Source organism: Schistocerca serialis, chromosome 7 (assembly GCF_023864345.2).
Source record: "Schistocerca serialis cubense isolate TAMUIC-IGC-003099 chromosome 7, iqSchSeri2.2, whole genome shotgun sequence".
Taxonomy (NCBI): Eukaryota; Metazoa; Arthropoda; class Insecta; order Orthoptera; family Acrididae; genus Schistocerca; species Schistocerca serialis.
In genome coordinates, this window is record NC_064644.1 from 419,013,301 (window position 1) to 419,025,774 (window position 12,474).

Here is a 12,474-nt window from a genome sequence, read left to right on the forward strand (position 1 = left end):
TAGCCACACGACATTTCCATTTCCAACAATAATATTTATTTATACTTTGTTATAAACTGGCTTTTGGCTTCTCAGGCCATTGTCATATAATTAAATACTAAACAGACAGTCTACACAACTCCAGCAAGAATTCATAGCTGAACCAAGTTATGTGATATTGTATGACTATATCAGTACAAAACACAAGCATAACGTAAGACCTAAAGAGACTCTGAACAAATAAATCTTATATTACAGTATATTCAAATACATAAACTATGTGAATATATAAGCCAAAAATGATGTACAAGTGAGTAATGACAGGCTGTTGTATGGACAAGCTGGAGGATGTGATGAACAGATCCCCCCCTTTATTTGGCCTGTTTGTCTCATTCAGCAGTTTATCCACATGACACTGTAGTCTGTGCCATTAATCACTTTTAGAACATTTTTGGCATTACACTCACATAGTTTCAGTATTTAAATATATTATAATATAAGATTTATTTGTTCAGTGACTGTTTAGGTCTTACATTATACTTGTGTCTTGTATTGGTATAGTCATAAAATATCACGTATCATTGTGTGGCTTTGAATTGTCGCTGAAGTTGTGTGGACTATCTGTTTAGTATTAAGTTATCTGATGATGGCCTAAGAAGCTGAAATCTGGTTCATAACGAACTTTTAAATAAATGCTATTGTGGAACATTAATACTTTGTATTAAAGTTAACATCATGTACAAGATTATTACAAATGATTGAAGCGATTTCACAGCTCTACAATAACTTTATTATTTGAGATATTTTCACAATGCTTTGCACACACATACAAAAACTCAAAAAGTTTTTTTAGGCATTCACAAATGTTCGATATGTGCCCCTTTAGTGATTCGGCAGACATCAAGCCGATAATCAAGTTCCTCCCACACTCGGCGCAGCATGTCCCCATCAATGAGTTCGAAAGCATTGTTGATGGGAGCTCGCAGTTCTGGCACATTTCTTGGTAGAGGAGGTTTAAACACTGAATCTTTCACATCACTATGCGTGAAACTTGCCCGCATGCGTTCAACCGTTTCTTCGCTCACTGCAGGCCGACCCGTTGATTTCCCCTTACAGAGGCATCCAGAAGCTTTAAACTGCGCATATCATCGCCGAATGGAGTTAGCAGTTGGTGAATCTTTGTTGAACTTCGTCCTGAAGTGTCGTTGCACTGTTATGACTGACTGATGTGAGTGCATTTCAAGCACGACGTACGCTTTCTCGGCTCCTGTCGCCATTTTGTCTCACTGTGCTCTCGAGCGCTCTGGCGGCAGAAACCTGAAGTGCGGCTTCAGCCGAACAAAACTTTATGAGTTTTTCTACGTATCTGTAGTGTGTCGTGACCATATGTCAATGAATGGAGCTGCAGTGAATTTATGAAATCGCTTCAATCATTTGTAATACCCCTGTACTACCACATTATTGACCACATGGCTTGTTATTGCATTGTAATTCTATTGCTTATTTCATTAAGTTATCAATGAAGAGAACAGAGAATTATTGTTATGCATCTGTCTTATAAAACATGACATCACTGTTGGTACATGTTTGTTAGAAACAAAAAATTGCAGGTTGAACTGTACAAAAGTTAATGATCATTACACTTTACATCTGAATTTTTCCACCAAAAGATAAGTAGCTTGTTCAATAAAAAAGTATTTCTTACAAATGTGTTATGCATAACAGATCTTCATCTTTAATTCACCTAGATGGATACAAGTTAGTATCATATTGCTGTAGGTGTAATATGAGGAAATTGGGAGTGGCCATCTACACAATTAGTGGAATAAAGCCCCAGGCCATGGACTTCTGTGAATACTACATTGAACAGCTATTTGACTGCTTACTTCAGTAACAATCTTGGAAATGTACAATACAGCAGTTATGACAGCCTATAGTCCTCCAGTAGGAAATGGTTTAAGCTTCATTATCAGTTAGAGTGGGTACTAATAAGACTTAGCAGAAATAACTGGAAAGTACTGTCTGCGGAGCTTTAAATATAGATTTCATCTCTGACACTTCTGATTTAGGTCAATCAGAATTAATGATGCCCAGATTTCGCTTGAGCTTCACAGTAAAATTCCCAACAAGAGTAGAAGGATATAGTGCATCAGGAATTGATAATTAATTTCTAAGCCCATCTGTTTGTAATGAAATAGATGTAAGCTCCATAATAAGTGGTTTATCTGATGATGATTATAGCAACTGTGCATCCCCATCAGAGAGGTTTATCTAAGAAAAGAAAAGTGAAATTGTACAGAATTATAAATACTGACTCAGTTTCACTGTTCATAGAGACTTTATAGGATAAAAAATGGGGAAAAATTTACCATTTGCACTTAATTCTTTCCTAAAAATATTCTTACGACATTATGAATCCAGTTTTCCTTTACAGCAGCCCAGGGACATTTACAGCGCAAGAAAAGAAAAATGGTGGCTAACATCTGGAATCAAAATATCTTGCACTAGGAAGAGAGTGCTTTATTTAATGCAAGGAACTAGCATTAATCATGACTTAACCATCAGAAAGGCAGAAACCTTATATAATGCACAAAAAATTTGAAATTCATAGAACAAGGCAAGGACAATTTAGAGCATTATTAGGCATAAAAAAATTAACTGGGCAAGACCAATGGTATTCAACTCCCAAGCAGTGTAGCAGCAAGACAAATGATATGAAATTAAAATATTATCTACTAAATTAAATAACAGTAACTGAAAACACAGGTACAAAAAAATCTTCCATCAAAAGTAGATCCAATAAACTTACTTAGACAGTTAATGCATACTCTGCTACCAGACATCAGTTTTGCCAAATCATCTGTTAGGGTCACAATAATCATTACATCATTACGTCACTAAAAAGTAGCAACTCTTCTGAATGTGGTGCTACCTCAGCTAAAGTACGAGAATCTTGTGCTGACTTGGTAACACCATCCTTGAGTTACCTTTTTAATCAAGAGTATTTCCTGAAAGACTGAAGTATGCATGCATTAGTAACACCAATATACATAAGTAGAGATAAGCAACTGACCACTAATTACAGATGGATCTTATTTCTCCCCATGTTCTCAAAATTATTTGAGCGAGTAGCTTATAAGAGAACACTGAACCATACTTCTGAGAATAAGATTTTAACCGGAGCTCAATTTAGCTTCCATTAAGGATTCTATACTCGGGACTCAGTATATGACTTCATGAACTCAGTTCTAGTACAACTATGCCTCTGTATGAATCCTAATTCTCTGTATGAATCCTAATTTCTCTTATCTTATTTTTGTCATCCTTTTGTGAAATTTAAGTAGCTAATAATAGAACTGTTCTGCAGTCAGCCTAAAATGCCAATTCTCTAAATTTTCTCATTAGTGCCTTGCGAAAAGAACATTGTCTACCCTCCAGGGATTCCCATTGGAATTCGTGAAGCATCTCCGTAGTACATATGTGCTGATCAAACCTATGGGTAACAAATCAAGCAGCACACCCTTGAACTGCTTCAATGTTTCCTTGTAATCTGATGTGGTGGGGATCCCAAACATTCAAGCAGCACTTAAGAACAAGTTACACAAGTGTTTTATACACTGTCTCCTTTATAGATGATTACACTTTCCTGAAATTCTCCCAATAAAACAAAGTCTGCCATTAACCTTTGCTACTATCTTCTGTATATGCTTGTTCCATTTCAAGGGTCTGCAATGTTTTGCCCAGATATTTCATTGATGCCATTGCACCAAGTAGCACATTACTAATTCTGTATTAAAAAATTACAGGATTGTTTTTCCTACTCATCTGCCTTAACTTTTATTTTACTATATTTAGAGGAAGCTGCTGTTCATCACACCAACTATAAATTTTGTCTAAGTCCATGTACTACAATCACTCAATGATGACACATTCCCATACACCATAGTGTCATCACCAAACTGCTGCTCACATTCTCCTCCAGATCATTTATGTATACAGAGCATAAGAGAAGTCCTGTCACGCTTCCCTGGGTGCCCCTGATAATACCCTTGTCTCTAGTGAACACTCACCATTGGAAACGACATGTAAGTTCAATTTCTTAAGAAGTCTTTGAGCCACTCACACATGTGGCAACCTATTCCATATGCTCATACCTTCATTAACAGTATACAGTGGGGCACTACATCAAATGCTTTTTGGAAACCTAGGAATATGGAATCTGCCTGTTGGCCCTCATCCATAGTTCTCAGGATGTCACACAAGAAAAGAGAAAGCTGAGATTCGCACGAGCAATGCTTTCTAAGTCTGTGCCTGAAAGGAATTTGTGGTCGATAACAAGAGTGAACTTAGGATGAACTCAGCAGTTTTCAACCATAATACTATAAATAGAAATAATTTGCCTGTGGGCTATGCATCCCTCTCAAGGGTTCAGAATGGAGTTTCGTATTCTGGGGACAGAGTCTGTAACAGGTTGCCAGTGCATATTTGTCAGGAAATTGAAACTCCCCGAGTATTTAAACACACAATAGAATAACCTCCGCTAATTTCAAGTTGCCGCCCCTCGTACCTCCCGTGTCATTCAACAACATCTTTGCCTCTGTACTTCCGCCTTGGCTGACATCTCTGCCCAACCTCTTTGCAATTACATATGTCTGCCTGTGTCTGTATATGTGCAGATGGATATGTGTGCATGTGCGAGTGTATACCTGTCCTTTTTTCCCCCTAAGGTAAGTCTTTCCACTCCCGGGATTGGAATGACTCCTTACCCTCTCCCTCTACCTTAAAACCCACATCGTTTCGTCTTTCCCTCTCCTTTCCTCTTTCCTGATGAAGCAACCTTGGATTGCGAAAGCTTGAATATTTGTATGTGTGTTTGTGTGTTTTTTATTGCGTCTATCGACATACCAGCACTTTCTCGTTTGGTAAGTTTCAGCATTTTGTTTTTTATAATATATTATCATCCACACCTAAAATAGATGTGAATACTTGGACTCAGGAAAGTGAAATCTGCTTAATTCTAAGATTTGTATCAGATATAGCCTGCTTTTACCAACATATAGAGAGCTAATAGTGATCTGTGTAAAACTAAAATAATTTGTTTGAGGTATTATATAGCAGCAGTAGCTTCCTGTATAAAAAGACCTTGAAAACAATGCTATGCAATTTAATTATGTTCTGACAATGATAAAAAATTTTGTACTTGGATATTTTTATGAATATTTTATCATTTTTATTACTAAATAGTTTAATTACAAGTTTTCAAGAGTATAAGTGTATGACTTTACTACATTTTACTAATCTACTAAAACTTGTTTGCTGTGAGTAAAAGATTGTGCTAGTCATACTTTGTTTTCACTAGTATAATTCACAGAAGCAGCCAGCAGGGATTGCATCTGCCTGTTAATGTATAACTTGACTCGTTTCACATCCCTGAAGGTTCTTTTCAAGTTGAGATTGAGAGAACATAATGCGTGAATGAATGAATAAATCTTCAGGCATATAAGTGTTGGCATTTATCCTGCTTTTCCCATACCCTGTGCTTTGTAAAAGAAAAGAACAATTGAGCTTAAGGATAGTGGCAAACCTCCTTTTTTCAGTTTCTGTTGCCTATCAGATAATAATAATATTCGAAAGATGAGACAACAAATGGAGGTTTATTTAGAGAATGGGTTTCTTGCAAATATGCAGTACAGAGACCACAGAACTGCATGTAGTTACAATTGCTTGATATTGACAAAACTCCTTTTTCCTGAAGCAAAACAGAATAAAACATGTGTGCAATTGATGCAGCACCATCTTACTAAAGTTATATGTTGAAGTTCGTGTATAGGCACAACATAGTCATAAATATTGAGTGATATATGCAGTGCAATGTGATGTAATTTTTGTGTTGTGCATAGAGTGGGATGGATCTTTGATAATTGTATTCACATTAAACTATAACATCACCAAAAAAAGTTATACAACAATTTTGCTGTAAGATGCTATTTAAACAAAACTGATATTTCACTCAAAACTCTATCATCAATGTAATTTTGCAGGTGTACTGGTGGCTAAGAAAGTTCTTTTCAACAATCCTGTACCTAATGGCTGCGGAGGTGGCACAGTTTTCTTTGTAACTAGAGATGGCCATCGATACTTACAGGTGTGATTTCCTTGTAATTAGAGTTACTTTAGATAATAGAGTGTTTGCTGATTCCATGAATGTTTATTCACTTATAAAGAAAATACTGCTTCTAATAGCTATTAGTGAACAAAAATGACACTGAAAGTTAGATATTAGCATTTGAAGCTGACACTTATTTGGAGAAATCTAAGCATTTTCAAAATACAGTTAAATTAATAATGTTACTTGTGGCAGAGATGAAGAGAAAGAAGTATTTTTATATGTTGGAAAGCCAGAGATATGCTGTGAATGCATAAAGAGATTGGTAAGAAATTTCTGCTAGGAATTTTATTCATTTAGAGATGTATTCCACGTGCTGTTAATGGAAGAGGACTGAAGTAAAGAATATGAAGTATTTCAAAATTACAATTTAGAACTCATGTAAAGGCATTCGCCTTGTATATAAATATAATATGGGATATGGGTGTATGCCAAAATGTATATTTCATTATTTGACTTCTTGTATTTCTGTTATTTTCCTGATTATCTTTCATAACATCAATAGTCTACAGCCCATGGTCAAGTGGTTAGCGTTGCTACTCCTAAATTGTGGGATTCTAGTTTCAATTCCTGGCCAGGTCAAAGATTTTTTTGACTCAGCAACTGGGTTTTTGTGTTGCCCTAATGATTACATCTCATCTTCATCACAAATATGTGCAATTCACCGAAGTGGTCTCAGCTAGAAAGACTGTACCAGATGACAGAGCAACCCAAGATGGGGGCTCTCAGCAAATAATGTCACTTTTCAAGTTTGATGTACTGAAATGTCTTCTAAATTACCTTTAAGAAAAAATGAAAATTCTATACTTGTTGTATAATGAGTGATGTTAGTTTTCTAATATGGGTCTGTTGACTGTGCAGGATACAGAGCTCAGAGAAGAAGGTGGCACAGCTGCTGTTGTAGAATCAGTGCGAGCAGGCCTTTCCATGCAGCTGAAGGAAGCAGTTGGGACGCAAGCTATAATGGCAAGGGAGCACAAAATTACCAGGTATTCTCCATGTAATACACCATCTGAAAAATCAAATATATATATATATATATTGGTTTGTTTTCCTTTACAAACAAAATGATTTTTAAAGCACAATTTTACAGGCCCGTTTAATAGAGTGGTCCCAAATTAGCCTAGAGTGAAATTTGTGTTATTGATATGTGTTAACAGGGACATTAAAAAACAAAGAATAACCAGCACTCCAGACGCGACAGCATCATCCTGGTCTACACTGACTACTGCCACCATGCAGCAGCGCTGCTCAGCCGCTCCTGGAGTACTGGTTATTCTTCATTGCAAAAACAAAATTGCAAATAATTGTGAAAACATCGGATAAATGTGCCTGAAGACTCTTAGGAACATCACCCCCAAGATTCCTACTGTTGCAATCTTTCCTGCTGTAAAACCTGCCCCATGTTGTCCCCACTCACTACCCGTACCCCAGCCATAACACAGGTAAATCTTACAATATAAAAGACAGAGAAACTTGCAAAACCACATCTATTGTTTATCAACTAATTTGTGTCCACTGTGCATTGTTCTATATAGGTATGACCGCCATTAGTGTCAGAACATATGAGTGGGCAAAGAAAAATTATCTGTTTGGAACATGAAGTACCCAACTGCTGAACATGCTTGAGAGAGTGACTTGAAGATCAAGAGTGACTGCTACACCACTTCAGTTATTTGTGTCCTCCTACCTGGTACTAATTTCCTTGAACTCGAGAGATGGGAACTTGCTCTCTAGAACATTCCCCCTTCTCTTTTTTTTGTCATTGTCATCCTTTTGAATTATGTGTATGTGTCATTATTTTATTTATTGCTTTTACTTTTTAATTTCACTTCCCTCCCTGCTCTCATTCGTACTATTATTATATTTTTCAGTTGCACTATTCATTTCTCTTCCTGTAATGCCTAATCCATCGTTGCTTCTCACTCTGCCCTGATCATCTCTGGACTGAAGCTGGCACAGTGCTTGGTAGTATACTATCCTTGACCTCCTACTCTCTCTCTCTGACACCTCTCCCTTCATCTTTATCTCCCCCCATCTCACAACATGTGAGTCTGTCTTATTCTGAAGTCTGAGTGATCTGCTCTTCCTTCTTAACTTATCTCTCTCTTCTTCCCAAAGAAGAAACTAGTTGTTCAAAAGCTAGAAAATAGTTTACTTTTATATGTGTCTATCAGCAGTACCATACATTCTGCTGTCTGAGGTTCAGTATTTGCTAGCGATATGCATCACCAAGAAGCATCAGCCACATTTTCTTTCTAACAAAACTTGTTCCACATGATCTATCACTCCTAGATTTTTGATGCAAAAGCTTTGGAACACCCTGTGTGTGTGTGTGTGTGTGTGTGTGTGTGTGTGTGTGTGTGTGTGTGTGTTGGTGTGCAGGCTGGGGGGAGAGGCAGGAGGAGGGGTACTTTTTGTCTTTTATTAACTAATAGCGCTGAAATATGAAAGAAATAGCACCTAATCTTAACTGTTTGCACAGTCTTTCACAAGGCATGGAATTATCACAGATTCTTAAATATTCAAGGCAACAAAACAGCACATGAAATAAAATATATACACACATCAAAAAAAAAGTTTTGCATCTCCTCAGTTCCGAGAGTTCTGGAACCTGTACAGAAAATTGGAATAGAGATCAACTTAAACATCATTTCCGCCCTTTTTATTGCTCATGAAAACGACACATTGCATGTTGTACCACCATACAGCGAGACCTATGGAGGTGGTGGTCCAGATTGGTGTACACACTGGTGCCTCTAATACCCAGTGGCATGTGCTCTTGCATTGGTGCATCCCTGTATTCGTCGTGGCATACTATCCACAAGATCATCAAGGCACTGTTGGTCCAGATTGTCCCACTCCTCAATGGCGGTTCAGCGTAGATCCCTCAGAGTGGTTGGTGGGTCATGTCATCCGTAAACAGCCCTTTTCAATCTATCCCAGGCATGTTCGATAGGGTTCATGTTTGGAGAACATGCTGGCCACTCTAGTTGAGCGATGTCGTTATCCTGAAGGAAGTCATTCACAAGATGTGCACAATGGGGTGCAGATTCTCGCCCATGAAGATGAATGCCTCACCAGTATGCTGCCGATAGGGTTACACTGTTGGTCAGAGGATGGCATTCACGTATTGTACAGCCATTACGGCACCTTCCATGACCATTAACAGCATACGTCTGCCCCACATAATGCAACCCCAAAACAGCAGGGAACATCCACCTTGCTACCCTCACTGGACAGTGTGTCTAAGGCATTCAGCCTGACCGGGTTGCGTCCAAACACGTCTTTGACGATTGTCTGGGTGAAGGCATATGCGACACTCATCAGTGAAGAGAACATGATGCCAATCCTGAGCGGTCCATTTGGCATGTTGTTGGGCCCATCTGTACCACGCTGCATGGTACCATGGTTGCAAAGATGGACCTCGCCATGGACGTTGGTAGTGAAGTTGTGCACCATGCAACCTATTGCGCACAGTTTGAGTCATAACACGACGTCATGGTTAAAGCAGGCTCAGGCATGGTAATTGGATGTCTCTATAGGCCCCCTGGCTCAGCAGCTGTTGTGGCTGAGCACCTGAGGGATAATTTGGAAAATATTTTGAGTAGATTTCTCCACCATGTTATAGTTCTGGGTGGAGATTTTAATTTGCCGGATATAGACTGGGAGACTCAAACGTTCATAACGGGTGGCAGGGACAAAGAATGCAGTGAAATTTTTTTAAGTGCTTTATCTGAAAACTACCTTGAGCAGTTAAACAGAGAACCAACTCGTGGCGATAACATATTAGACCTTCTGGTGACAAACAGACCCGAACTATTTGAAACAGTTAACGCAGAACAGGGAATCAGCGATCATAAAGCGGTTACGGCATCAATGATTTCAGCCATAAATAGAAATATTAAAAAGGATAGGAAGATTTTTCTGTTTAGCAAAAGCGACAAAAAGCAGATTTCAGAGTACCTGATGGCTCAACACAAAAGTTTTGTCTCAAGTACAGATAGTGTTGAGGATCAGTGGACAAAGTTCAAAACTATCGTACATTATGCATTAGATGAGTATGTGCTAAGCAAGATCGTAAGAGATGGAAAAGAGCCACTGTGGTACAACAACCGAGTTAGAAAACTGCTGCGGAAGCAAAGGGAACTTCACAGCAAACATAAACATAGCCAAAGCCTTGCAGACAAACAAAAATTATGCGAAGCGAAATGTAGTGTGAGGAGGGCTATGCGAGAGGCATTCAATGAATTCGAAAGTAAAGTTCTATGTACTGACTTGGCAGAAAATCCTAAGAAATTTTGGTCTTATGTCAAGGCAGTAGGTGGATCAAAACAAAATGTCCAGACACTCTGTGACTAAAATGGTACTGAAACAGTGGATGACAGACTAAAGGCCGAAATACTAAATGTCTTTTTCCAAAGTTGTTTCACAGAGGAAGACTGCACTGTAGTTCCTTCTCTAGATTGTCGCACAGAGGACAAAATGGTAGATATCAAAATAGACGACAGAGGGATAGAGAAACAATTAAAATCGCTCAAAAGAGGAAAGGCCTCTGGACCTGATGGGATACCAGTTCGATTTTACACAGAGTATGCGAAGGAACTTGCCCCCCTTCTTGCAGCGGTGTACCGTAGGTCTCTAGAAGAGCGTAGCATTCCAAAGGATTGGAAAAGGGCACAGGTCATCCCCGTTTTCAAGAAGGGACGTCGAACAGATGTGCAGAACTATAGACCTATATCTCTAACGTCGATCAGTTGTAGAATTTTGTAACACTTATTATGTTCGAGTATAATGACTTTTCCGGAGACTAGAAATCTACTCTGTAGGAATCCGCATGGGTTCCGAAAAAGACGGTCATGTGAAACCCAGCTCGCGCTATTCGTCCACGAGACTCAGAGGGCCGTAGACACGGGTTCACAGGTAGATGCCGTGTTTCTTGACTTCCACAAGGCGTTCGATACAGTTCCCCACAGTTTAATGAACAAAGTAAGAGCATATGGACTATCAGACCAATTGTGTGATTGGATTGAGGAGTTCCTAGATAACAGAACGCAGCATGTCATTCTCAATGGAGAGAAGTCTTCCGAAGTAAGAGTGATTTCAGGTGTGCCGCAGGGGAATGTCATAGGACCGTTGCTATTCACAATATACATAAATGACCTGGTGGATGACATCGGAAGTTCACTGAGGCTTTTTGCAGATGATGCTGTGGTGTATCGAGAGGTTGTAACAATGGAAAATTGTACTGAAATGCAAGAGGATCTGCAGCGAATTGACGCATGGTGCAGGGAATGGCAATTGAATCTCACTGTAGACAAGTGTAATGTGCTGCAAATACATAGAAAGATAGATCCCTTATCATTTAGCTACAAAATAGCAGGTCAGCAACTGGAAGCAGTTAATTCCATAAATTATCTGGGAGTACGAATTAGGAGTGATTTAAAATGGAATGATCATATAAAGTTGATCGTCGGTAAAGCAGATGCCAGACTGAGATTCATTGGAAGAACCCTAAGGAAATGCAATCCGAAAACAAAGGAAGTAGATTACAGTACACTTGTTCGCCCACTGCTTGAATACTGCTCAGCAGTGTGGGATCCGTACCAGATAGGGTTGATAGAAGAGATAGAGAAGATCCAACAGAGAGCAGCGCGCTTTGTTACAGGATCATTTAGTAATCGCGAAAGCGTCACGGAGATGATAGATAAACTCCAGTGGAAGACTCTGCAAGAGAGACGCTCAGTAGCTCAGTACGGGCTTTTGTTAAAGTTTCGAGAACATACCTTCACCGAAGAGTCAAGCAGTATATTGCTCCCTCCTACGTATATCTTGCGAAGAGACCATGAGGATAAAATCAGAGAGATTAGAGCCCACACAGAGGCATACCGACAATCCTTCTTTCCACGAACAGTACGAGACTGGAATAGAAGGGAGAACCGATAGAGGTACTCAAGGTACCCTCCGCCACACACCGTCAGGTGGCTTGCGTTGTATGGATGTAGATGTAGATGTAGACATCCTGTGGCTGCACGAAAAGCATTATTCAATGTAGTAGCATTGGTGTCAGGATTCCTCTGAGCTGTAATCCTTAGGTAGTGGTCATCCACTGCAGTAGTAGCCCTTGGGCAGCCTGAGCGAGGCATGTCATCGACAGTTCCTGTCTCTCTGTATCTCGTCCATGTCTGAACAACATCACTTTAGTTCAGTTCGAGGTGCCTGGACACTTCCCTTGTTGAGAGCCCTTCCTGGTACAAAGTAACAATGCGCACACAATCGAACCGTGTTATTGACTGTCTAGGCATGGTTGAACTACAGATGACGCGAGC

The 12,474-nt window shown here is 39.2% G+C and overlaps 1 protein-coding gene across 1 annotated transcript in view; it reads left to right on the top strand.

Moving 5' to 3' along the window:
• Positions 1-12,474, top strand: part of LOC126413131 (uncharacterized) — a 186,669-nt gene that overhangs the window by 94,878 nt on the left and 79,317 nt on the right. Inside the window, exons 7-8 of the mRNA XM_050083023.1 lie at positions 6,021-6,124; positions 7,007-7,134. Coding sequence (XP_049938980.1) covers positions 6,021-6,124; positions 7,007-7,134 — 232 coding nt within the window. The remainder of the gene's footprint in view (positions 1-6,020; positions 6,125-7,006; positions 7,135-12,474) is intronic.